The sequence below is a fragment of the Heterodontus francisci genome, chromosome 11 (assembly GCF_036365525.1).
Source record: "Heterodontus francisci isolate sHetFra1 chromosome 11, sHetFra1.hap1, whole genome shotgun sequence".
Taxonomy (NCBI): Eukaryota; Metazoa; Chordata; class Chondrichthyes; order Heterodontiformes; family Heterodontidae; genus Heterodontus; species Heterodontus francisci.
The window spans coordinates 62,466,628-62,494,441 of NC_090381.1; the positions used below are offsets into that span (position 1 = coordinate 62,466,628).

Consider the following 27,814-nt stretch of genomic DNA (forward strand, 5'->3'; position numbering starts at 1 on the left):
CCCAGCAGCCGCGATGCCTAAGAAGAGCCCTGCACCAGTCCAGGACACCCTCTGGCAGCCAAGGCCTTCGATGCCTCAAGCAGCCACAGGATGCCTGCCAAAGTCATCACAGGCCAAGGGGCAGTCTGATCAGCAACCTGCTTCCAGCCCAGATGCCGTTTCAGGGATCCAGCGATGGCCCTGAATCTGATGGCCCTCTTGGCTTGACTGTCAAGGTTGGTCCGGTAGTGCACATAGTCGCCGGCCCTCACGAATAGGGCATTGATCACCTCTTTGATGCAGTGGTGCATTCAAGCCTGGGAGACCCCACACATGTCCCCGGTATATCCCTGGAAAGATCCAGATGCGTAGAAGTTTAGTGCAACAGTGAGCTTCAGGGCCACTGGCATAGGATGACCCCTAAATCCCAGAGGTGACAACCCGTCATGCAGCAGGGTGCATAAGTTGGTGACAGCCTCCCTGGAGAGCCATAGTCTTTGCTGACAGTGACGCTCGGAGATTTAGAGGTTGCTGATCCATGTCCAGTACACTCTGGCATCGGTGGGCCCTTCTTGGCATGGCCAGCTGCTGTTGCTCTTGTCATGGAGCCTCATTGACAGGTGCAGCAGCCTGTTGGCCCTCCCTCATCGGAGGCACCACATTGTGCCACGGGGGTCCAGAAATACAGCTGTCTGAGACACATGCGAGGTGACCTGTGGGGTTGCAGGGCACTGTCGATGCAGAGGCAACCCTGCCTTGGCAACTGAGGTTCTGACAGTTCTCTTGGCAGAGTCGCTGATGGACCTCAGAGCCAAACCTTGATGATGGCCCACCATCTGTTCAGACAGTGTGAGCAACCAAACACATCACACAGCAATTTGTCAACCCTATACTGCACCCCACCCCCAACAAACCCACACTTAACCCACTTGTAGAACCCCTGGGACCCCGGCCTCCCTTGCAAAGCCAAGACCCCGACCCCCTTGCAGAGCCCCCATGAACCCAGATCCCCTTGCAGAGCACACAGCAACACAGTCCCACAATGGCCCCCCAAACCTCCCTCTTCCCCTATGCAGCAATGCTCAAGGGTGCCTCCGTATCAGGGCAATGTGGCCTCTCACCTCGATGCCGCCAGGTTTTAATGCTCGTAAACCTGAAGGCCTGCAAGTGCCGCCATCTGTTCATAAAAACACAAACCAATCATTAAATTGGAATTAATTACATTTAAATGCATTTAAATTGCATTTCAGCAATTTAAAATAGCTTCCCATCATGTTGGGGCAGCAATGACGCCATGGTACTTTCCCGCCACTGACAAAATCCAGAACCAATGTCAGGATGCCAGATTTCTTGGCGGACAGTTCCGATGTGATTCTCCATACCCACCTTTGACGGCCGCATTAATTTAACCACATATGCGTATTCTGTGTTGGCACTACAAACATGCATGACGCTATATTTAACTATGTTAAATGACATTTACCATTGTGTGGCCCATTCCTCCAGCACATCAAAATATGTTTGCATTTGATTACACTCTTCTAATGTCTTACCTTTGCACAGATTTTGGTGCCATCTGCAAATTTACTGACCGCACCTCACGTCATTAACAAAGACAATGAACAGTAGCAGGCCTAAGACTGACCCCGAGGGGACAGCGCTGGTAATATGCCTCTAGGCTGAACCATATCCATTAACAACGTCTTGGCTGCAGGATTGGAGTTAATCCCTAATCCAGTTTATCTAATTGCCACTGATACCACAGGATTCTACGTTGTGAAGTAATCTAGTGTGAGTTTCCTTATCAAAGGCTCTCTGCAAAACCAGATTGACAATGTGTACTGGATTTCCCTTACCCACTACCCAACTGACTTACTCAAAATACCCAGAAAATTTGTACACCCTGTGCTATTTTTCCACAGACATGCTGTGTATTTCTAATGGCCCCAGCCCTTTCCCAGTGATCATAAAGGACATCTCTTATAAACTTTCTCATATCTTCCGAAGAATGATATCAGGCTGACAGGTAAAAGGTTCCTTGGCTCTGATTTGTCCCCTTTTTGAAAACAGAAATTGCACAAGCTAGTTTCCAGTCAAAAAGAATTATCCTTGACCCTAGTGAATTATTGACGATACAGGCAAGGAGCTCATAAAGCATCTGTCCCATCTCCTTAATCACCTTAGGGATAGATATTATCCAGACCTGAAGCCCTATCAATTTTGAGCTTTCCTAATCTATTAAAGATAGCATACAGTTGAAAAAGCTTTTTCTATTACTGCCACAATTGCACACAATTTTCTTTACCAGAAATTTCTTGGCTACTTTTATGGATGTCTTAGTCTCCCTCAATTGTATGTAATACTTGTCCCTGTTCTCCTGTGAGTTAAATTCCTTAAGTAAGTGTGTAGAAAAACTTCTGTTTCAGTCTGATTTGCCTCTGCACATTTCTTATCGACCATAATGGTTTTTTTTTGCTATGTTCCATGCTTTTAACCACTGAGACATACATGACTTCATTCTGTTTGAAAATGTATTTTAAAATATAAGCCCTTTATTTTCAGTACTGGTTTGCCTACCTAGTAGGGTTGCCCAGTCAACTTTTGCCAAATCTTCAGTTATTCTTGCAAAGTTAGTCCTCTTAAAATCTGGGACCAGCATGAGATGGGCCAATAAAATTAAAACCTAATTCCATTATGCATAGAGCTGGCCAGGTATCTCCCACATGGAGCTTTGATTCAGTATAAAAATACAAGTTCTTACTTTTCCATTGTTCTTTTACTTTTTCCAAAACTCATTCTAGTTATTTTTGTTTCCTTTAATATCTTTCAAATTAATTCAGCTTCATATACAAGATATTCTGACCCCCTTGTTCAACTACTACGCTCTAAGTCTTGATATTTTTCCATTTTTATCCAGAATGATATACTTTTTCTTATCCTTGAAAGTGCTCTTGAAGAAATTCCATTTCTCTTGTGTAGTTTTACTTTTAGGTCAGCTTCTCACTTAATTTTTCATAGAATTTTTCTTGTAACCTTCAAGTTCGCACCACTATAGTCTTTCATACTCATATTGTTATTTTTAGTCTTAGCCTATTAAAACATCAAATGATTACAGTTCAAAAAGTACTTTATTGGCTGTAAAGCACTATGAGACATCCTGAGGTTGTGAAAGGTGTAATATAAATGCAAGTCTATCTGCCTTTCTGTCAATTCTAACAAGACAAGAATCACCTTTCTCAAATGCTCATCCATTTCAAAGTTATTAATATTTGGTGGCACAGTGGCGCAGTGGTTAGCACCGCAGCCTCACAGCTCCAGCGACCCGGGTTCAATTCTGGGTACTGTTTGTGTGGAGTTTGCAAGTTCTCCCTGTGTCTGCGTGGGTTTTCTCCGGGTGCTCCGGTTTCCTCCCACAAGCCTTGCAGGTTGGTAGGTAAATTGGCCATTATAAATTGCCCCTAGTATAGGTAGGTGGTAGGGAAATATAGGAACAGGTGGGGATGTGGTAGGAATATGGGATTAGTGTAGGATTAGTATAAATGGGTGGTTGATGGTCGGCACAGACTCGGTGGGCCGAAGGGCCTGTTTCAGGGCTGTATCTCTAAACTAAACTAAACCAAATTACTAATGGATTGCCAAATACAAAATCTAATTCTGCAGCTATACTGCAGGTATCATTTTGAGACCAGTATCTACTTTGTGAGCTAGCACCAAGCTATATCATTCACTTGCATAATTCTCTACTTAGGCAAAGAATATTTAAGTACATAGGCATAAAGTTCCACTCACTGACTTCCTAATACTGGCAATCCACTGATTGAAGTTATTTCATTGAAGTGTCAGATATATATTTGAAGAGGAAAGATTTGTTGGGCTATGGGGAAAGAGCAGAGGAGTGGGACTAATTGGATAGCTCTTTCAAACATACAATACAGGTATGATGGGTTGGATCACCTCTGTGCTATATGATTCTACGTTTCTACATCACAGCCAGTGTAAACCTGTAATGCTACAAGGCTATCCTTGCATTAGTCTCAAGCCACTTCTGATAAGCAATCCAAGGGTGAATCAGTTTAACATAAATCACAATTATACTACATATCCCTCATACAAATAGGCAGGATCAATGCTGTATAACTGCATTCTGCAGCTGTGGTAATATATTGTGTCACTCGTTGCAATGTGAGGACTTTCCTCTGAGAAACTTCAGATATTTTTCACTGCTTCCTTCTAAGTGTTACTGATTTGCCCATCCAACTATATTGCTCTGATATTACAGAGGATGGGTTCTAGGTTGAGTTGACCACATTGATCTAACCTGCTTAGCTTTGAACTGTACTAAGTCCTGGAAGAAGAGTTAGCTTTACTCCACAGTCTGGAAAATAAGATTACATTTTTCCATTGCTTAACTGATGTTGGCTTTGTAGAAAAATGAAAATCTAAGGTTTCTTGAAGATTCTAAGTCATCTATTAGTTTTCCCAAACACAGCCATCTTTCTTTGCCCAGGTGTAATTCACATAACTATCAACATAAATGTTGAGTGTTGTAGCTGAACAGCTCTACTTTGCTACTTAGATATGGCTGTCCATATCTCTTGACCTAATTATTGTTTTGGTCTTTGCTATACTGAAGTTGACGAATCAATTGTTTCTCTTCCCTCACTGTATCTCATTAAAGTGCTTCAGTTGCTGTTTAGATGGGATGGTATCAGCAAACATATCACTTTTGATGATATCCACCAGATCACTGATGAAGATGAAAAACACAATAGCATTCTTTCCTGAGGGGCTCCTGAATAAGCATGCCAATAAATCAAATATAAGTGTCTCCATCATCTGAGAAAGTTACTTATCCCGTCCAACAGTTCACTAGACTGATGTAAATGTTTCAGTGAGGCCAGGATACCACCATAAAAGGCACTGAAAATTTCACAGACTACTGATTGCTTCATTTTGAGCAATTTAGTTGGGGCCTTGAAATGGGCATCCAAACTTCCCACTGAAAATAGGCAGGAGCCTTATTAGCGCATTCTATGAAATCAATAGGACCGCTATACAATTTGAAGTACCAATGGGCCACTGCTACTTGACATTGAGCAGCCTAATCAGTGATCCATAAAGGGGCCACTATAAGCAACACATAAAAAGGAGCAAAACAGTTTGTAAATTTTTCTGGGGCCAGGAGGAAAAAAAATTATTCCCCCCTCCCCCACCCCCGAACCCCCATGTCTAGCTCTCAATCCCTCCCCAATTTAACTGGATTGCTGGGCTCTTCTGTGCAGCCATCAGGTATTGATCCCCCTTCTGATCAGTAATCTGATCCAAATGCAATGAAAATGAGGCCCTGCCGTGAAAATTGGTTGGGCCTTGGATCACTTCCATCAGATGCTCAAGAGGCTCACTCTGCATGACTCCCAACCAATGAAAGAGGTGACACAAGAATTTACCCTATTACAGTGCAGAACATCACATCCCATCCAAATAGCATGGCACTGTCTCACAGCCCTGGTTTAATGAAAGTCATTACTGCAGCATTGGTCAAACACAAGGAATGTTTGATAACTGGGGAAATCGGGAAACCATACAGGGCAGGAAATATAGGAGTGAATTTACATGGGGAGGTCTCCTGATTGTGCAGTATAATTTTTGACATTAGCATAAATGCCACTTATGCCCTTTTTCCAGGGTTTCCACAGCTCTTCTGCCAATGTTATAGTGGACAATTAGGAGATCTCCAGCAGAAACTCACCTCTTAGCCATCCTTGCTAAACTTAAATATGAAAATAATGTCATTTAATCCATGTAATTTTCTGCTTAGAACAATCATAACTGGAGTGCCATTCTGTTTATATTTGCTTGCAATTTCTTTTCAGATGTTCTTTTTCCCTTCCCTTCAGTCTGAGCTGCAGACTTCTCTTTGAGACTGTTATGCTACAGACTAAATGGTCAGCATGAGTCATGGCTCTTTTTTTAATTCATTCACAGATGTGCCTTTCGTAAGGACAGCATTTCCTGCCTATCCCCATTTCCCCTTGAGAAGGTGGTGGTGAGCCCCCTTCTTGAATACAGCTAAGTGGCTTACTAGGCCATTTCAGAGGGCAGCCACATTGCTGTGGATCTGAAGTCACATAGAGGCCAGATTGTTTAAGGATGGTAGATTTCCATCCTTAAAGGATGTTAGTGAACTAGATGGATTTTTATAATGATTTTGTAGTTTCATGGTCATCATTACCAATAAGTAGCTTTTATCCAGATTTTATTTAATTGAATTTAAATTCCCCAGCTACCATAGTGGGAATTAAACTCATGTCTCTGTATTATTAGTCCAGTAACATAACCATTATGCTAGCATACCCTGTTACCTCTTCTTGCTTAAGAGGCAAGAGCTGGATAATGCCAGATTTCCCTTAACTGAGATGGATCATCTTTTTTGTGGTATAGTATAACTGTGCAACAGCCACTGAAGAATGACACAATTTACCTGGCTGAGTCATGGGGTGACTTAATTGAGGTGTACAAAACTATGAGGGGCCTAGATAAAGCAGACAGGAAGGACCTGTTTCCTCTAGCGGAGAGGTCAATTACCAGGGGGCACAGATTTAAGGTGACTGGTAGAAGGATTAGAGGAAACGTGAGGAATAACCTTTTCACCCAGAGGGTGGTGGGTGTCTGGAATTCACTGCCAGGGATGGTGGTGGAGGCAGAAACCTTCAATTCTTTTAAAAGGTACCTAGACATGCACCTGAAGTACTGTAACCTGCAAGGCTATGGACCAGGTGCTGGAAGTTGGGATTAGATTGGGCGGCTAGTTTTTTCAGCTGGCGCAGACATGATGGGCTGAATGGCCCCCTTCTGTGCCGTAATTTTTCTATGGTTCTATAGTGATGTTTTGTGCAAAATCAGTTCCTAAATTTAGGGTTCACAAACATGCTATAAGGCTGGTGGAAGATGGGCCAATATTTTCCAGCAGCAAGATCAGCTGTATTGTCATACCCTCCCGAGAAAGATGGGATCACATATCACATCAAAGTAATGTTTATTGAATAACATATTTGCTGAAAAGCAATCAAGATTCCAAGATCAACATTTTAAAACCCAGTCAAAGTGTGATAACCTATTCAGGTGAATTAAGGTCAGATGCAATAAAATTAAACATTTCCTCTAAAACCTAATGGCACAGGTGCTTGGGTTTTCAAAACCATGCATTTGAAACAATGTGCTCCCCACTAATTACTCAGACCAGAGTTATACTGTTTGTCTATTCAGATAGATTTTTTGTGCTCATATATTCGGTCACTGCACCCTGGATCTGTGCATGTTAAAGATGTTGGCATGGTGATGCACATACCCATGGGCATTAATATCCAATGCAAATTTATTCAAATGTAATGCAAAACTGAGTGAATAAAAATAAGTGTTCAGTGCCTCACGGGTGAAAATACCTCTCACATTATGGATTTTGCTCATTTGGCTTCCCAGAATATGGCTCAGTTCCTCGGCTTGCTGATATCATTATACAGCTGGTCTCCGGAAAAAGGGGTGTGAAAGCACCTACCGGAGAAGGTTTCATTCCTCAGACTAAAATACGCTCAGGCATGTAATAGCAATCTTTATCATTATCTGGGATTGATGTAATTTAGCCGAAGAAGCCAAACTGAGAGTTTGGCATTGGTTGTGTTTTTGGGCTCCCTAATGGGTTTCATGCACTTTCTGTTGTGGTCACATGATGATATTATCTCAAAACCACCATTCAATGTAGCCAAAATAAATATAGAGTATAATGTGCAAACATCTTTATCTCCCGATACATACTTTGGCAATTTTTCATTTTAAGTTCCTTATACATTTTGTACCACACTGCAGATCCATAGCTGCATGACTGACTCTTCAGAAGACTGTAAGACAGCAAATATAATTCAATAAATTAAACTTTCCATTCAGCCAGTGTATTATAATTAATTTGCAAAACAATCTGTATTTTGTATTTGTTGTTTCTTTGTAGTACAAGGAAAGAACTTCTTAAAATTGCACCTGGCAGTGGAACATTTAATTTATATCACACAATGTATAAAGATTTGAAATACAAATGCTGCCAACAGAAGTTATTAAGTGTATGATAATGCTACCAAAACCTTTAGGCTGAAGGTAAGTCCAGATATCTATGATCCAAGCACACAATTTCCAATATACCAAACAACTTCTCATTCAATTCTATTATATAACATTTAGGTGAAAAGTCCTGAGCCAAGCAGGTGGCCCACTGATAAAATGCAATAAGATACCAAGTGTTGCACCATAGGAAATGGAGATATAAATGCTTCTGCAATTCTTCACCTGGTGAATTCCCATCCATTAGGAGAAGTACAGTGTAGAGATAAATAGAGATATCTCCTACACAGACTAAACAATGGAAGTCATGCACATGAGGAACCACTGGAGAGAGAAAGCTGGAGAGTAGTGACCAGGTTATCTTTGTGTACCACATAGCAGCTAATTACTGAACAATATATTTAGAGGCCTAAGAACAGATCATCTGCCTAGCATTTAATTTGCGGATGGGGGATCCCACGGAATGACTTAGTGAAGGGATCCTTCCCACTGCATAAAATAATGTCTAATTGTCATTTTAAATGGTCAGTGCAAAAACCACAGTAAATTTGTTCACAAATTTCCTCAGAAATGGAAGTACCTTTTGTAAATACCTCATTATTTGTTGCTGTATAATTATAAAATTACAGGTGAATAAACTGGTCCAGTATTTTCTGAAAGAACTAAAAGTAATGAAGATACATAAATTGTTCCTTAAAAAGCAAGAACAAAGGTGTGACATACACCAAATTGTACAAAGGTTTCTGCTTTTGTTTGCTGCATGAAGAGTAAATGCACTTTTCCCCCAAAGAAATCCAAATTGCTGTTTTTTTAAAATCTCTGCAGCTTATCAGATTTCTGATCCTAATATGCCAACTTTTAGCCAAGGTAGCTTTAGGAGTTAATGGTAAAGCAATCAGATCCTCAAAGATACATGACTAGACATGCTTCCCAATCCTTATACACAAGATATTTCAATTACGGCATAATTTCAATAAAATTGTCCATGCAACACACACTCTAACAGGAATATCTGCACTCAGTTGTTACCTATTCAGCACTGTGTGCCTAAGAGAATGAGGTTGTAGAGTTCTGTATCTGGTATGATAGTTAAAGGGAAAAGACACATGGCAGGAGAAAGAAAAATAGACAGAAAAACAATTTTAATTAACATATAAATTAAATACATAACGACTAGAGACCAAGCCATTTTACATTTCTGAAATTAGTAAACGGCTGATTATGATATCCTCACCCAGGTTTAAACGCATTTATATAGCTATTGAAAACATGCTCTTTCTCATAAATTCTTTAACTTCACCTTACACTTACCCTCTATTTTTCACTTCAAACACGTTATTAAAGTTCTTCTGCCGGCCTCCCAGTGCAACTTGGTCAGACGTGCTGTCCTTGGATGCTGACTGAGTGGGTGAAATTGGATTTTTCAATCTGTTGAGGAAACAGTCAATCGCTTTTCTGAATGCAGCCATCTTAATCAGTTGTTTTAATGTTCATTGTCGCGTATTCTCTGTAACGCCATCCCAAATGAAACCGGGGAACACCGAAATATCCAGAGTCCCATTGCCATAATCATTCAGGTCACTCCTCCTCCATCACACAGCCTCTGACCACTGACTTTCAGAGGCTGTATTATAGACTCGCACCTGACGTCAGGTTTCTGCCTGCCGGCTCCAGGCAGGTAAAGACAACATTGGGGATGAGTGATAAGACTGGAGCACTGTGACTTCCTCTTAACACACTCACTTTCTCCAGAGTTGATGCTACCTGCATGAAAAATACTGTTCAAAATGCTTTCATTTTAATTAAGGGAGGGGTATTTCGGTTACCTTTCCTTTACGAGTCCGATACAAATAACAAAAAAAATTGGGAGTCATACAGAATTGAAAATAAAAGATACTTTTGAGCGTTTGAGTGTTCTATGGTATGAATTGATATTCCTTAGTGTGTTATCCTACAGTCCTACAAAAATATTGCCAAATTGCTAAGCATGGTTTCAAAATTTGCATAATTCTGAGACAGCAAACAATCTGAAAGTCAGTGTTGGGCCCGAATTTATTGCAAACATGCACCATAGCAATGATGTATTAACAATGTGTGCCATTACTAATACGTAATAGATCTAGGAAATAGTGGAGTGAGTGAGTTACACTATTGTGCCATGGCTTGTTGGCACAAACTCATTCTCGCCCCTTGGCTTTCCATTGTATTCAATGGCGATTGCCACTTTGATGGGTTTATACTATTGATCACAAGGCAGCCAGTTAGGCTGAAAGGTAATGGCATGGGTAACCTGGTAATAATATGATTTATGACCAACACATGACTCTCAGTCTGGAAGGCCAACAAAGGGACTATTAAAGTTGTGGAGCCTCACCTAAGTCTGGAAATTGATCTGAGTATTTGTGTCCTAAATATCTCATTTTTGTCAGTTTATTCTTGCCAATTTTGCCAACTTGGGCAGTGTTAGTGTATGAGGGCAAACCCTTTCACCAATTCTATGTGTGAGGAAGGTGAAATCATTGTAATGGATTATACACAGGACATTCCAATGTTCCTCATTACGAACTGGAGGAGGAGCAGAGGAAACAGGTGCATCACTTGGGGGACCATGGCCAGAGACTGAACCCATCTCATTATTACCATCTACAGAGAGTGTACAGGGAACAGATGTCATCTGAGGAACTGTCAGAGGAGCTCTGCTGTGCAGTCTATACTTCAGCAAGGAAGCAATTGGCCAGCTATGTGAGATGCTCCACGAAGACCTCCTTCTTGCATGTCCTTGGCAATGAAGATGATGCAGCCTTCAATTTTACACTGCTGCAGTTCCTTCCACTCGGGCACTTGGAAACCTCTCTAACATCAGCCAAGGTGCAGTGAGGACCTGCATTCAACAGATGAGAGATGCTATCTTCCGCAGAGCATCTAACTTCATTAAATGCGACATGTTCCCCATGAAGCAAAGAGAGAGTGTCATCATGTTCCAGAAGATAGCTGGCTTTCCCAAGGTGCAGGGGGCTATTGATAGGACACATATGCCGCTGAAGGTTCCACTTGAGGGATCTGCCACTTTTATCAACGGGAAAGTTCATCATTCGCTAAATGTACTAGTTGCCTGTGATGCCCAGTTGAGAATTTTGCAAGCAAACTCAGCATTAGGGAAGCTCTCATGACAGGGATGTACAGAAACTAGACATTATATTTTACAGCCTTTCATATGGTTACAGTACAGCTTGTTTCAGTAGATTGTCAACTGCTTCTAAATCCTGGCTTCTGTCCTTGGTAGGAAATGACTGGCTTTCGTTTTTTTTTCAGAATTGTTCATAATGTGAAGTGTGGCATCTGAATTATGATGGATACATACTCGATCAGGGTTCGCCAACACGCCAATCGTGAGCTACCGGTAGCTCACAACTGTCTTTTGAGTAGCTCGCAACGCAATTGGATCGCCCACATCATCCACACTTGCATTCATTAATCTGCGCATGTGCATCTTGATGTCATTATGCACTGATGTCACCACACCATGACGTCACAACACGGCGAGTCCACAACAAAATTGAGCAGTGAATCCAGCGGCAAGTCCAGCGGTGAAGCAGTGAGGTGGAGTGGTGAATCTAGCGACGAGCGGAGTGGCGAGTCGAACAGCAAGGTTGAGGTTGAAGGTGTCCCAGTTCGATTTACTGTCCTCACCTGCTGACCTCGGTATGAAATTATTCCAGTAGGATTGAGGCAGCTGCAATTTAGTTCCACGCAACCGAAAGTGGTTAATAATTTTACATGAATTTAAATATCTTATACAGGAAGATGATAAGGGCAGATGTTGTGGAAAATGGAAATGCTACTGTTTAGCAGTCGTGAGAATTGCAAAGGGAGCTGAATGTCTGCCCAGTATCTGAACTTGCATTGCATAAAAAATGTTTGATTTATCAAGCCAGTGTTGTTCCTTGTATTGATGATCACAAAATCTCTGTCACTCCCCCAAAACTATAAGCAAAGGTCAAGCAGCTGCAGCAACAAACCAGCACAAAATCTCATAACCTTTGCAAATCATTTTAGTGCTTGTTTAGCTCCACACAATGTGCAAGAATAAACAACGAAAGGCAGTACTAATGGATTAGATCTAATGGAGCTTTCAAACAATAGGAAAACAAATATCACTTAAAATGCAATGAACAGAGAGGGTTGATAAGGGTAATGTGGTTGATGTGGTGGACATGGACTTCCAAAAGGCGTTTGACAAAAGTATCACATAACAGGTTTGTCAGCAAAGTTAGAACCCATGGAATAAAAGGGACAGTAGCAGCATGGATGTGAAGTTGGCTGAGTGACAGGAAACAGAGAGTAGTGGCGATCGCTTCTTTTTCAGACAGCAGGAAGGTAAATAGTGGGTTTCTTCAGGGATAGGCATTAGGATGACTGTTTTTCTTGATATATATTGAAGATCTAGACTATGGTGTACTGAGCACAAATTTCAAAATTTGCAGATGACACAAGTTTGGAAGTATTGTGGACTATGAGGAGGATAGAAATAAACTTCAAGAGGACATACACAAGCTGGTGGCAGAAGAAATTTCATGCAGAGAAATGTGAAATGATACATTTTGGTAGGAAGAACAAGGAGAGACAATATAAAATAAAGGATACAATTCTAAAGGGCTGCAGGAGCAGAGGGACCTTGGGGTAAATGTACACAAATCATTGAAGGTGGCAGGGCAGGTTGAGAAAATGGTTAATAAGGCATATGGGATTCTGGGCTTTATAAATAGAGGCATAGAGTACAAAAGCAAGGAGGATATGATAAACCTTTATAAAACACTGGTTTGGCCTCAGCTGGAGTATTGTGTCTAATTTTGGGCACTACACTTCAGGAGAGATGGGAAGGCATTCAAGAGTATGCAGAGAAGATTTACAAGAATGGTTATGGGGATGAGGGACTTCAGTTATGAGGATAGATTGGAGAAGCTATGGCTGTTCTGAGAGAAGAGAAGGTTGAAAGGAAAGGTGACAGAGGTGTTCGAAACCATCAGGGGTTTGGCCAGAGCAGATAGGGAGCAATTGTTTCCATTGGCAGAAGGGTCGAGAACCAGAGGTAAAGGTGAATGGCAAAAGAACCAAAGACGGTCTGCTGAAAAACTTTAAGCAGTAAGTGGTTTGGATCTGGAAGTGAGATCCTGAGAGTGATGTGGAGGCAAATTCAATTTGGCTTTCAAAACAATTTTGAATAATTATCTGAAAGGAAAAAAATTGCAGGGCTATGGGGAAAAGGTAGGGAAGTGGAACTAGCTGTGCTGTTCTTGCAGATCTATGCATCTATCCATATTTTTCAATATATATGTAAGTAGCTCATAATATTTTTCATTTATCAGAAGTAGCTCTCACTAGAGACAGGTTGGACACTACTGGACTAGATACAAGGGGAAAAAATAAGCTATACAAAATCAACAAGGGAAAAAGGAGGGGAAAATTTACCAAAGTGCTAAAAATTATATGGACCCCGATGTTTCTGGGGACTTGCATCACTGTAATGGCACACAAGCATCGCAGAGAATCTTGAACACAAGAACACAAGAAGTAGGAGCAGGAGTAGGCCAGTCAGCCCCTCGAGCCTGCCCCACCATTCAATAAGATCATGGCTGATCTGTCCCAGGCCTCAACTCCTCTCGGGCCTGCTCCGCAGAACCCTCGACAACTGTAACCCTCGAGATTTCAAAAATCTATCTACCTCCTCCTTAAATATAATTAGTGACCCGGCCTCCACAACTCTCTGAGGTAGAGAATTCCAGAGATTCACCACTCTCTGAGAGAAGAAATTCCTTCGCATTTCAGTTTTAAATGTGTGCCCCCTTATTCTGTAACTATGTCCCCTAATTCGAGATTTCCCCCTCCAGTGGAAACATATTCTCAACATTTACCCTATCAAGCCCCCTTAGAATCTTATATGTTTCAATAGATCACCTCTCATTCTTCTAAACTCCAATGAATAGAGGTCTAACCTGTCTAACCATTCTTGATAAGACAACCCCTTCATCCCAGGAATCAGCCTAGTGAACCTTTACTGAACTGCCTCCAATGCTAGTATATCCTTCCTTAAATACGGGGACCAAAACTGTACGCTGTACTCCAGGTGTGGCCTCACCAACACCCTGTACATTTGTAATAAGACTTCCCTATTTTTAAACTCTAACCCCCTAGCAATAAAGGCCAAAATTCCATTTGCCTTCCTAATTACCTGCTGCACCTGCATGCTCACTTTTTGTGTTTCATGTACAAGAACACCCAGATCCCTCTGTACTGCAGTATTTTTAAATCTTTCTTCATCTAAATTATAATCTGCCTTTTTATTCTTCCTACCAAAGTGGATTACCTCACACTTTCCCACATTGAACACCATCTGCCAAGTTCTTGCCCACTCACTTAACCTATCTATATCCCTTTGCAGATTCTTTGTGTCCTCTTCACAACATGCCTTCCCACCTATTTTTGTATCGTCAGCAAATTTGGATACTCTACACACTGTCCCTTCCTCCAAGTCATTAATATAGATAGTAAATAGTTGAGGCCCTAGGACCGATCCTTGTGGCACCCCACTAGTTATGGCTTTCCAACCTGAAAAAGACCCGTTGATCCAGACTCTCTGCCTTCTGTGAGTTAGCCAATCCTCAATCCATGCCAACACATTACCCCCAATACCCTGAGCTCCTATTTTTTGTAATAACCTTTTATGTGGCACCTTATCGAATGCCTTCTGAAAATCCAAATATTCTACATCTACTGGTTCCCCTTTATCCACTCTGTTTGTTATATCCTCAAAGAACTCTAACAAATTTGTCAAACATGATTTACCTTTCATAAAACCATGTTGACTCTGTTTGATTGCATTATGTTTTTCTAAATGTCCTGCTATTTCTTCCTTAATAATGGACTCTCGCATTTTCCCAATGACAATGATGTTAAGCTAACTGGTCCATAGTTTCCTGCTTTCTGTCTTCCTCCTTTCTTGAATAGGGGCATCACATTAACGGTTTTCCAATCCGCTGGTACCCCACCGGAATCCAGTGAGGTTTGGTACATTATGACCAATGCCTTCACTATCTCTGCAGCCACTTCTTTTTAAACCCTTGGATGCAGGCCATCAGGTCCTGGTGACTTGTCTGTCTTTAGTCCCATCAGTTTGTCCTGCACCTTTTCCCTCGTGATAGAGATTGTTACAAACTCCTCCCTCCCATTTACACCTTGCTGATCTATTATTGTTGGGATGTTTATAGTGTCCTCCACCAAGAAGACCACTGCAAAATATTGGTTTAAATTATCTGCCATTTCCCTGTTATTAATTCCCCAGTCTCATCCTCTAAGGGTCCCACACTTACTTTAGCTACTCTCTTCCTTTTTATATACCCGTAGAAGCTCTTACTGTTTGTTTTTCTATTTCTTGCCAATTTATTCTCATCATCAATTTTCTCTCTATTAGTTTTTTAGTCACAAAAGAGGAAATTATGGAGTAAGTGACTTATACTATTAATTATGCCACTCCATATTTTCATTGAACCTTTGTGCAGATCTGTGTTACCCTCGCCAAAAGCAGTTAGAAGTTAATTGCAAACACAAAACACTGCAGATGTTGGGAAACTGAAATAAAAGCAGAAAATGCTGGAAATACTCAGCAGGTCAGGCAGCATCAGTGGAGAGAGAAAGAGAGTTAACATTTCAGGTCGATGATCTTTCATCAGAACTGGAAAACAGTTGAGATGCAATGGGTTTTGAGCAAGGTCTGTGATAGGGTAGAAGGCAGGAGTGATTAAATGACAAAAGGGATGATGGTGCAAAGCAAAAGTGGGTGGTCATGAACAAGTAAAGAAACAAGATGGGTCTGGAGGAACTAAAAATGACTAAGGCAGATTCATTACCAATAGCTGCTGTCCAAAAAATGGGAACAGTAGTTATGATCTAATTTTATTGACCTCAATATTGAGTAAAGAAGGCTGTAAAGCCTTTATTGAAGGATGATGTGCTGTTCCTCAATCTTTCCTTGAGCATCATTGGAACAGTGTAGGAGGCTGAGGACAGCGAGGTCACAATGGGAATGGGCAGAGAATTAAAATGATCAGCGACTGGAAGCTTGGGGTCACGCTTGCACACTGAACAGATGTATTCCACAAAATGATCAGTCAATCTGCATTTGGTCTCCCCTGTGTAGAGGAGACCACATTGTGAGCAGTGAATACAGTATACTGAATTGAAAGGAGTACAAGTAAATCACTTTCACCTGTAAGAAGTCTTTAGGCCCTGGGCAGTGGAAAGGGAGGAGGTAAAAGGGCAGGTGTTGTCTCTCTGTGTTGCATGGGAAGGTATCTTGGGATGGGAAGGGGGTGTTGAGGGGGACTGAAGAGTGGGCCAGGGTTCCACGGAGGGAATGATCTGTTCAAAATGATGAAAGTGGACGGGAGTGGAAGATATGTTTGGTGGTGGCATCATGTTGGAGGTGGTGGAAATGGCAGAAGATGATCCTTCAATGTGGAGGCTGGTAGGGTGGAAGGTGAAGACAAGTGGAACCTGTTTGTGGTTATGGGAGAAAGAGGAAGGGGTGAGTGCATTAGTGCGGGAAATGGGATGGGCACAATCAAGGGCCCCGTCAACCATGGTGAAGGGGAAGCACTGGTATGGAAGTTTGCTTTGTCAGAGTGGATGTGACGGTGACTGAGAAACTGGGAGAGTGGAATAGAATCCTTACAGGTAGCGAAGTGGGAGGAAGTGTAATCAAGGTATCTGGGAATCAGTGGGCCAAGAGTAGATATTGCTTGACAGCCTATCCCCAGAAATGGAAATTGCAGTGGTTAGCACCGCAGCCTCACAGCTCCAGGGACCCGGGTTCGATTCCAGGTACTGCCTGTGTGGAGTTTGCAAGTTCTCCCTGTGTCTGCGTGGGTTTTCTCCGGGTGCTCCGGTTTCCTCCCACAAGCCAAAAAAGACTTGCAGGTTGATAGGTAAATTGGCCATTATAAATTGTCACTCGTGTAGGTAGGTGGTAGGGAAATATAGAGACAGGTGGGGATGTTTGGTAGGAATATGGGATTAGATTAGATTAGATTAGAGATACAGCACTGAAACAGGCCCTTCGGCCCACCGAGTCTGTGCCGAACATCAAACACCCATTTATACTAATCCTACACTAATCCCATATTCCTACCAAATATCCCCACCTGTCCCTATATTTCCCTACCACCTACCTATACTAGTGACAATTTATAATGGCCAATTTACCTATTAACCTGCAAGTCTTTTGGCTTGTGGGAGGAAACCGGAGCACCCGGAGAAAACCCACGCAGACACAGGGAGAACTTGCAAACTCCACACAGGCAGTACCCGGAATTAGTGTAGGATTAGTATAAATGGGTGGTTGATGTTCGGCACAGACTCGGTGGGCCGAAGGGCCTGTTTCAGTGCTGTATCTCTAATCTAATCTAAGAAGGTGAGGAACCGAGGGGAAGTATATAAGGTGTACCATGTGAAGACAAGGATAGGCCCCCAAAAACGGACATGGGGATCACGATGCATGATTATCCCATGCCCACTCAATGAATGCAGGCAGTGCACTATCTTGGTGCTGCCAACTCATTTTCATGTTTCCTGCATGCAGACAGTGGACTGCTGTTTATTGGCTGCATGCATCGGCATGGGGGTCCAATATTGTTACTTGCTAGCATTACTTAAAATTACCCTGCACCTCTTAAAAGGGCATTGCGGCTGCTGGAAACACTAACATCATTCGAAATAGTACTGTGTAACAATGAATAATGACTGACAATGGAAGAGAGTGTGAAACAAGGTTTTCTGACACTGCACTGGAGATCTTGGTGGAGGCAGTGGAAAGGAGGAGAGATGTCCTGTATCCGCAGGAGGGCAGAAGGCACTCCAGATCAGGAGGCAGTGGGAGCAGACAGTCACAGAGGTTAATGCCAGGGATCAAGCCCCAAGGATCTGGATGCAGTGTTGCAAGAAGTTTGATGACCTTTCATGAGTGGTCAAGGTCAGTGTTTGCATCTTCAAATGCCGTTTCCTAGCAACTGGGTCAGTAGCCTCAGCCTCTTCTCAATTCGCCAGAATGCCATGACTCAGTTACCAACAATCTCTATCAATCAGGATTCATACCTCACTTTAATATGTTTCACCCCCATACAATTAGCACTGCTGCAAGCCTCCCACCCACATCTCACTGCTGGCACACAGTGGGCTGGATTTTATGCAGCCGGTGGGGTCCTGACACCGGCCCAAAAGGCAAGGGGAACCCTGCCTTGGCCCTTTGGAGAACCCCTCGGATGCATTTCACGGAGCTTGGTCAATTAACTGCCGGGCGCTGAGGTCCCCGTCCCTTTAAGGATGGCGATCCCGCCTCCAAGAGCTGCAGGCCAATCAGAGGGCCAGCAGTTCAGCAGTCCCAGCTGCACCACCAAAAGCAGAAGCCATTGCTGAAACTGCAATAGTCACTTGAAGAAGAGCCTGCATTGCAGATAAGTGGGGTGGGCTTGCCCCAGCGAGGGGTGAGGGGAGGGAGAGGAATGGTCGGTTCTGAGCATGGCCTTTGCCACTGGGGACCTTCTGTGGGCCACAGATTGCCCACAAAGGAGGGGCACACCTTCCCCCCTCCAAGCCCACACGGACGTTGCCTTGAGTTGCTGGGCGGCCTCCTCACATGGTGGAGGCACCCCCACCTCTGGTAAAATACCAGTAATTGGCCACATAAGGGCCTCAATTGGCCTCTGGGGGGAAGGCCATCCTCGAACTTGCCCACCCCGGACTAAATTCGAAGACATTGGGCATTCCATCTACGCCTCCCGCCCCCCACCCCCCCCCCCCCACCTTCCCACACAATTTTATGGGTTCCCCCGCCTCCGTTCCCATCTCTAGAGGACCCATAAAATTCAGCCCACTGCCAGCTATTCAACCATGAATGACACATTGACAAACAGACATATTGGATGACACTCACTGACACATTCCCTTTCTCTTGCCTGAGAAGATGGTGCACAATTGGAAGCAATAGGAACTAACTGGAGGGGGACAGGTGCACTTGCATGTTCTAAACCCCATGGAGGAGATGGTGCTGGCCATTTTTTAAAGGGCCATTGCTGAGACCATGACCAGTGGTGGGACTATATCCATTGAAGATAATGGTATGCTCATATCTAATCCTTGTTTTCACATCCCATTTCCCCTCTTCCCACAATCTCTTATGACTTACAAACTGTAGATGGTATAAGCATGCACTGCTTACTTTCCCCTCTCTCCAACACAACTGTACTCTTATCACTTTTTCCTTTCAGAGACCCAGGAACTGCAACCCGGCCAGTCAGTGGAGGAAGATCAAAAAAATAGTGATGATAAAGACACCCCGTCACTTGATTGCACACTCTCAGTCACCAACTCAGATATTAACACTGTGTGTATCTTAGAGGAAAGCATAGAGGATGAATCTGCACATGGTGAGACACTGGGTATGAATGTGCTTCAGCCTGAGCAGGAGGCAAAGATAGCACAAATGCTAGCTTACCAGAGGGTGAGATCGCACACAAGTTCTGCTGCAGAGGTCTCAGATGAAGGCTTCAATAGATCAGGCTGCAGAGAAAGGTTGACTGGTGTACACATTGAAATGTCTGGTGCATTGGGAAGCCTGTCTGAGAACTTGTGTTCAATATCAAGGAGTGTGGAGGAGTCCAGCACCAGCTTGGCACAGGGCTTGGCACAGAGCTTGGAGATCACCCTTTCCAGCATGGAACTGCTGGCCAACTCCATCAACACACCTGTGGACCCAACCATGTTCCAGAATCTGCTGGCCAATGTCTCAGCTTCCATTGCAGCACAAGCAGCTTCCACCAAAAGTCTGAGTGCTGCAATGGAAATTCAGGCTGCTGTCATGCAAGGTCAGCTTGCTGCCATGCAAACCCAGACTGTTGCCATCATGGCTGTGGATACCAGTGTTCAAAGGGACTTGCAGGGTGTCACAGCAGTCAAGCAAGCTGTCCTCCAACACGCTACTAGGATTGCTTAGGCCCTGCCCCAGGAGGAGTGACAGTGGTTCTGTGGAGCACAATCCTATTGTCCTCTCTCAAGATTACAGCATTCATGATCCCACCACTGACACTCCACCAGTGCCCTTGCTGTTGCCTATTGGCCAGCCAGCCCAGGCTGCTGCCCATTTCGAGATGGTGAAGGCTGAAGCTAGATGCAGAGCTACTCGAGGTCGTCCTCCAAGATCATCTGCAGCCGCCTCCACTGAAAGTCAACAGCCTTCCATCAGCTATGCTGCAACTGTTGGGGAAGCACTGTGTAGGAGCACTAGGACAGGCACTACAGAATGCACAAGGGTGACTTGTTTAAGATGTAATATGACATGATTTAATTTATAAATTTGGTTTTGAAAGTATATTTTGTGGTGCTTTTTATTTTTGCATTTTGGCGAAGAGGACAACATGATAACTAGTGCCAGAAGGAAAGTAAGGAATGTGGGACTTTTGGTGAATGGGGTTTTGGGTTTGAGATTACTGGTCTTGCACTTGAATTAGTTCCTCATTTACAGCCGAGGAAGAAAGTATTGTGGGACAGCCTGAATAAGGGACCACCTTAAGATTACCAGAGGAAGTGATGCTGTGTCACACATGACCAGTTAGTTGTGGGTATACCCTGATAGAGTGAGATGTGTTTAGATGTGGCTAGTGCAGTAACTGTTTGTATATATATTGTCACACGAAGTACAGCGATGAAAATGCAGAACCAAACAAAAGAAATATAAAAAATCAGAACAATTTTAAAGAACAAAGGAGGACAAAACACATGACCTTCAGCATCTCTTGCACTCAAATCTACTTCCGTGTCTACTAAGACTGAAAAGCAATTAAGCCTCATCTGCATGGAAATGTGACAGATAATCATGCCTGGATGTGAGTTATACTCAAACACAACAAGACAAGACCTTTCTCAGACTTCTTGCCTCTGAATAACCTTGCAATGGAGTGTGGACCACCCTCATCTTCTCAGAATGGGGCCATCATCAAGGCCATTATACAGCCCAGTTAGGACCGAAACCTGAAGTCACATGGGCAAAGCCAATCCGTATAAAAATTCACCTTAAAAGGTGAGGAACAAAGGGGAATCTTTTCAGGACAGGACTAGAGACAACATCAGTCTGGTCTCTCCTCAGCCACACAGTGCAACAAAAAGCCATCATGAATTCCATCAAGGCTGAGAGAGAGAGAGTTCAATTTCAGCCAATACAGTTGAACCCTGCTGAGACAACTTGGAAGGTAACTGCAGAAGAGACAAGACAGTTCCTTTGTAACAATGCCTTTTCTACCAGTGAGAAATGACCTGAGACAGCAGCACCCCATCTTCAATCGATAGTGAACTATGGAGACTGCGACAGTCCAATGAATACCAGTCAACAAGCAAACAGGCCTGCAACTTTAAAAATTCACTTTCTGAGGAGGATCCCACTGGTCAATTCTGAAACAACGGACTTTTACAACCAGAACTCTGTACACCTCTCATCCTTTACCTTTCCATCTATCTTTACTGAGAGTATGAGTGAGTGTGAATGCACGTGTGAGTGTTGTTGCGATCATTTTGGGATTTGTTTAAAATAAATAGTTTTTTTAGCTACAAGAAAACCTGTCAACTGTCTGTTTATTTGGCAAATAAAACACAAGGGGTTAAAACATTAGTAACAAAAACACTTGCTGTGGTAATTTGGGAGCTAAACAGTGGAAACCAGCCATGCCATCACCAACCTGGCCGTAACAATATGTTCTAGTTAAATTATAATAAAATCCATGTTTTCTTTGGATATTACTTGTAATCCTGTGAATTTTATAATAGTTCACAGACCAAAGGGACAAGTAATATTACTTCAGTGGGATATATTTTTTTCTGAAGACCCCAAATATTACATCGTGGTAATGTTTGATTTTTTTTCTGAAGAACACACCAAGAGCGAACAAAGAGCAGCAGGCTGCCTACCTGGAGCAGCTGAAGATCCGGCAGGAGAGCAGTTAGCAGGAGAACCCACACCACTGCAGTGAATTAGACTACAGAGAGGATCCCGGGAGGTGTTGAACCTTTGTGAGTACATCAGGCAATCTGCCAGGAGATCGGAGCTTTCACCAAACTTAGCAGTGGGTCAAAAATATGAAAAGCAATAGCTACAGCCATTACTTTTTTAGTTTTCCGGGTTTATTTTTTAGTTTTCTGGGGTTTTTTTGTGGGCAGGGCCTCCTAGGCTGAAAAGAGCGGGAAGAACTTGACTGCATCACTGGAAGTCCAGCACAGTGTAAAAGGCTGGCTGTGACAGCTGCTGGTATTGCAAGCTGCAGTTCTCTTTAAAAAAAGCTCTCAGTTCAAAAAAGAGCTTTTAAAAAAAATCAACAACTGTGTAAACAATGAGCTGATTTCTTGGTTTTAAAAAAACAAGCTGTGTAAACAATGAAAGTTCTGGTCTTTCACTCTTAAAAGGGGCAGGCCTACAAAAAAATGAATCTATCTTAAAAAGGAAACAAAAAGAAGCATGCCTATGCAAAATAAAACCTGTTGAAAGTCCTATATTTATAAAAAAGCAGGATTATTAAGACAATAGCTTTCAGAAATCCAGTTATAGATTGGAAGGCGTCAGACATAGTGTCTGAATTTAAACTGTTTCAACAGTGAATGGAGCTGCGTTTCCTGGATCAAGAAGTGAGCGAACCAGAGAAACCAAAATTAAGATTGCACTAGGCAATGAGGGCTTGCAATGGATCAATACATCAGTATTGCCAGCTGAAGATCAGAAGGAACCTACCAAGCTATGGACATTCCTGGAGCAGCAACTGAAGGTAAAGGTCAGCATCCGAGTGCATAAACCTGAGCTCATTACCTACCAGAAAAGGCAAGATGAGTCCTTTGCCCAGTTTGTTGCAAAATGCCAAGACAATGCTCAATATTGTGACTTCGCAGATATTGAATTGTTGGAACGGGTTATAGAGCTAGTAATTACATCTACCCCAATAGAAGCCTTTCAAAAAGAACTGCTAGAAAAGAAAAAAGAGAACACCATAAATGCATTACTCAATGATGGAAGGAAATTTGAAGCTATCATGGCTGGGCACCAACAGTTACATTCGTTGGAAACGACAACAACAATTGGTATTGTAACCAAGGCTCAAATGTCGGTTAAACCTTGTGGCAAATGTGGCCTGACTCACCCAATTTTCAGTCGTCCAGCGTACCAGGACCACTGCAAAGCTTGTGGCATGTGAGGACATTGGGCAAGGCTGAACAGAAGGTCGAGCTCAGATACTGCTCACAGGAATGATGGCAGATCACATGCAGAGAGAATGTCTGCAAGACAGGATGGCAAATGCAACAAAAGGTATGCCAATACACAACAAAAAGCCTAAGCAGGTACATCAGGTCAGCAGAGAGACAGATTGCCAAGAGGACATAGATGAAGAGTGCAATCGTACATGGAGAAAACAAGCATTTCACAAAGTTAATTTGGATCAGTATGTCAATGCTATCACACAATCTGAAGCATTCGCCATGATTGGGATTTTATGGCAGCAGAAGAGTGAAAAGCATCAGTTCAGAGTAAAAGTCGGCACCAGAACAAGTGCAAATATTTAGCCCATCCGTATAGTGAAGGACATGTGCTTAAATAAATGGAAATCTATGGTACGACCCACCGCAGCTAGGCTGACTGCCTACAATAGTTCTCCAATCAAGTGCATTGGAGCAATAACCTTGTTGTGCAGCCATGGAAGCTCCGAATGGCTACCGCGCATGTTTTATATTGCAGATACAACTGGACCAGCTGTCGCAAAACTACCAGTAAGCCAAGATTTACGAATCGTCACAATATGAGGTCAACACCACACCGAAAGGAGTGAATTGAATCGGTTAGAGATCTGAAACTACTTTACCCAGACAGGTCTGATGCAATCGGCGATTTCAAGGGTGATGCCATATTGCACGTGAAGGAGGGTGTAGTTCCTACTATCAACGCGCCAAGGAAGTGCAGCGTTCACACTCAAAAGAAACTTAAAGTGGAGTTGGATGAGATAGAGCTCAACGGAGTCATCCGCTGAGTGCACCAACATTCTGATTGGTGCAGCTCCATTACCTGCGTGCTGACGAAAGACGGCAATCTCAGGATTTGCTCAGACCTACGATGAGTGAATTTAGCCCTCAAGCCCACGTAAAGTCCCAACCCTGGAAGAGCTGAATCCTAAGTTTACTGGTACTGTTCAAAGCTTGACGCGAAACCTGGCTACTGATCTATCCACTTAGCCAAGAAGTTCCAGCTACTCACAGCTTTTAGAACGCCATTCGGGAGATACAGTTTCAGATGTTTGCCATTTGGTCTGTGCGTCAGCCAGGACATTTTCCAACAATACAAGGACAGGATAACGGAAAATGTTCCAGGCTGTATCTGTATAGCTGATAATATTTCAGTGATGGGGCGGACCAAGGCAGAGCATGACCAAAACTTGCATTTGCTTATGCTGACTGCTCTTTGTGAGGGCCTTGTGTTCAACAGCAAGATTGGCACATCAACTTCTTTGGGTCGATACAATCCGCCACAGGAATACACCCAGACCCAGATATGATCGAAGATGTCAGAGCCATGCCAACTTCTTAGGACGGGAAAGACCTACAATGGTGTCTCAGACTGATAAACGTTTTGGCCCCATACATCCCCAATTTTGCTGAGTGAGCGGCACTGCTTAGGGAACTGCTGCATAAAGATACCCCTTACTTATGGAAGGAAGACCACCAGCAGATGTTTGAATCCTTAAAGTTAGCTCTGTCAAGTCAAGACAGCGTGCTACGGTATAACAACCCAACCAAAGAGACCACACTCGAGGTTGATGCATCCCAGAAGGGATTAGGCACCTGCATCATACAGGAAAGGAAGCCAATTGCCTTTACGTCAAAGAGTTTGTCACAAATCCAAACCAATTACTCTAACATCGAACATGAACCTTAGCTCTGGTTTTTGGTATCGCTAGGTTTCACACTTACTTGTTCAGAAAACAATTTACAGTGGAGGTTGACCACAAGCCACTTGAAACCATGTGGCACAAACCATTCGTCAGTACTCCTCTGTGGTTGCAAAGACTTTTGACGAAGGCTCAGGGCTACGATTGTGACATCCAATATAAACCAGGCAGCAAAATGGTCACATCAGACACCCTGAGCAGACAGTGTGGATACTGAGAATGAGGATGTCCTGAAGATCGAAATCATGAGTTTTAGACCCCACAAATGGGACCCACTAAGAGATGACCCTACCCTATCGTTGTTGTGGAACGTGATTGTGGAAGGATGGCCTGACACCGTACAAGAACTAACCAAACATCTATGCTGTTTCTGGCTATATTGAGACAAGCTCAATATATCACAAGGGGTCATTTTCAAAGGGAGCCATGTCCTGATAACCAAAGCTCTGTGTTCTGATGTTCTAACTCAGAGTTGTCCAACAGTCTTCCAAAGATTTAGATCCAGCCCACCAATCCTGTGTGACTGACAGCAGGCTGCCAGTGGTTTGGATTTGATTGACAGCAGGATCTCTGGGACTGGCCAATAGCTATTGGAGGAGAGGTGTAGTTTGGCTTTGATTGACAGTTGTCTTATTAAAGTGTACCTCAGGCGGAGGGGGTAGCAGGACCTGCATCTGATGGACGGCAGATGTCTGTCTGTGATTCGTCACTGTTTGTGACTGACAGCGGGCTACTCAGGAAGGCTGAGCGTTGATTAGTGGTTCATGACACTGGCACACTGGGATTGGTCACCCCTACTGTTTTCGGGCAGCTCAGGGACTGAGCGAGTGAATGGGAATGGCTGTTGTGGGGGAAAGGTTGAGGGCAGAGCAGAAAGCGGGCCAGCACACAGCCAGAGACACGGCACTGAGGGAGCATGCTGACAGTCAGGCAACCCTTTAAACCAGCACCTGCCTGGGGAGCAAAGGGAAAGAGAGAGAGATGGGGAGAGAGCTAGACACAGATTGAGTGGAGAAAGGGTGGGAGGAGAGAGCGAGGGAAGAGAGATAGACACAGAGAGGGGGAGTTGGTGGGGGGGGGGGGACAGAGGAGAGAGAGAGAGAGAGATACATACAGAGAGGGGGGCGATGGGGGGAGAGAGAGGGGAGAGAGAGAGTGAGACACAGAAAGCGGGGGAGAAGAGAGGGGAGAGAGGAGGTGGGGGAGAAGGGGGGAGGTGGGGGGGACACAGTGAGGGGAGAGAGACAGGGAGAGAGAGAAAGGGGTAAGGGGAGAGAGATAGAGGTAGGGGAGACAGAGGTGGGAGAGAGGAGGGAGAGTGAAGAGGGAGGTAGGGAGTGAGGGGACACAGAGGTGGAGAGAGAAGTACACAGAGGGGGAGAGAGATAGAAGGGAGAGAGATGGACACGGAGAGGGGAGAGAGAAGGACAGAGAGAGAGGATAGAGATGGGGAGAGAGAGAGGGGGAGAGAGACAAACACAGAGAGGGGAGGGGAGAAATATGGACCAGATGAGAAAGGTGTCTAGGGGTCTTTTACTGTCTTCACCTGGTCTTATTATAACAGGGTTTAATTTTAAACACACTGTGTTTTGAGCTCCCCCTTGGTGAATCCTTGTTCACCGCTTTCCAATTGTAAGGCAAAGAAATGAGCATAAACAGGCTTCCTTCGGCTTAAAGAAGAAAAGTGAAATTTATTAAAACTTAATTAAACTCTAATTCAGTTAACACCTACGGATACACGCTGTACCCCACACTAGCATGCATACACATAACGCACATGCCAATGGAGACAGAAAAGAGCAGAAGAAAAATAAAATGGTGAGGTTTGAGGCAATCTCTGAAGAGGAGTTTTTACTGTGCTTCGAACTCACTGCAGTTCTTGATTGTAAGTAGTCTTGCTTTTCATTGGGGCCCAGTATCCTTCTTAAATCTTGTTCACTGTAGGAGACTTTTCTCTCTTCGGTTCATATGCCTTCAATGGCTTCCCAAGCTGGTGAGAGTGAGAGGAGAGCAGACAGGAGAGAAGTGTTCTCAGTCCAGGAGAAAAGAGCTTTCTGAGTTTCAAACACTCTGTGGCAAGTTCAAATTCAACCAGCCAGTTAGTCATGTGACTAAACTGGTCTGAGCGGGTCTTCTGGAGAAGTAGGGACGGGGTCCTTTGTTCCAACACTGTCTGCTAGTATGCAAAAAAGGTCTTTCTGGTGAGGGGCCTGGCAATTCCTTGTGATAGGCCCTCTTTTCTTCCCAGCAACGTTTTTAAGTTTTTAATGTTCATTGTGGTGAAATAATGTGTGCCTCATTCTTGGCAGGTGGGGACTGCATGACAACACAGAGAGGGGAGAGGGATGGAAACAGAGTGGGGAGCGAGATGGGCACAGAGAGGGGAGAGGGAGAGAGAGAGAGGGGAGAGAAAGAGATCAAGATCACTCCTGACAGATGATCATCTATCCAAACACTGCATCGCTACATCAAGTACTCAGGCAAACATTGACTACTTGTGCAAGCAAAAGCAGTGCCAGGTATCTCACTAAATCAGTGTTCAACATAGTGAAGAGAAAGTAAGTTAATAAAATAGTCTTTGCATTTAAAGCTTGTTCGCAAATTTTTTTTATTGTTTTGATTAATAGTAAGAAAAATTTACAACGCCTTTACCTTTCCGAAATTTGCTCACTGGTTTCCCCTATGTAGGACAAGAATTGTAATGT

General features: G+C 43.4%; 1 protein-coding gene across 1 annotated transcript in view; it reads right to left on the reverse strand.

Annotated features, from left to right (window-relative positions):
* The window catches only part of LOC137374885 (transient receptor potential cation channel subfamily V member 5-like), a 177,559-nt gene extending 167,932 nt beyond the window's left edge, over positions 1-9,627 (reverse strand). Inside the window, exon 1 of the mRNA XM_068041462.1 lies at positions 9,400-9,627. Coding sequence (XP_067897563.1) covers positions 9,400-9,557 — 158 coding nt within the window. The 5' untranslated portion in view covers positions 9,558-9,627. The remainder of the gene's footprint in view (positions 1-9,399) is intronic.
* Positions 9,628-27,814: the final 18,187 nt, after the last annotated feature.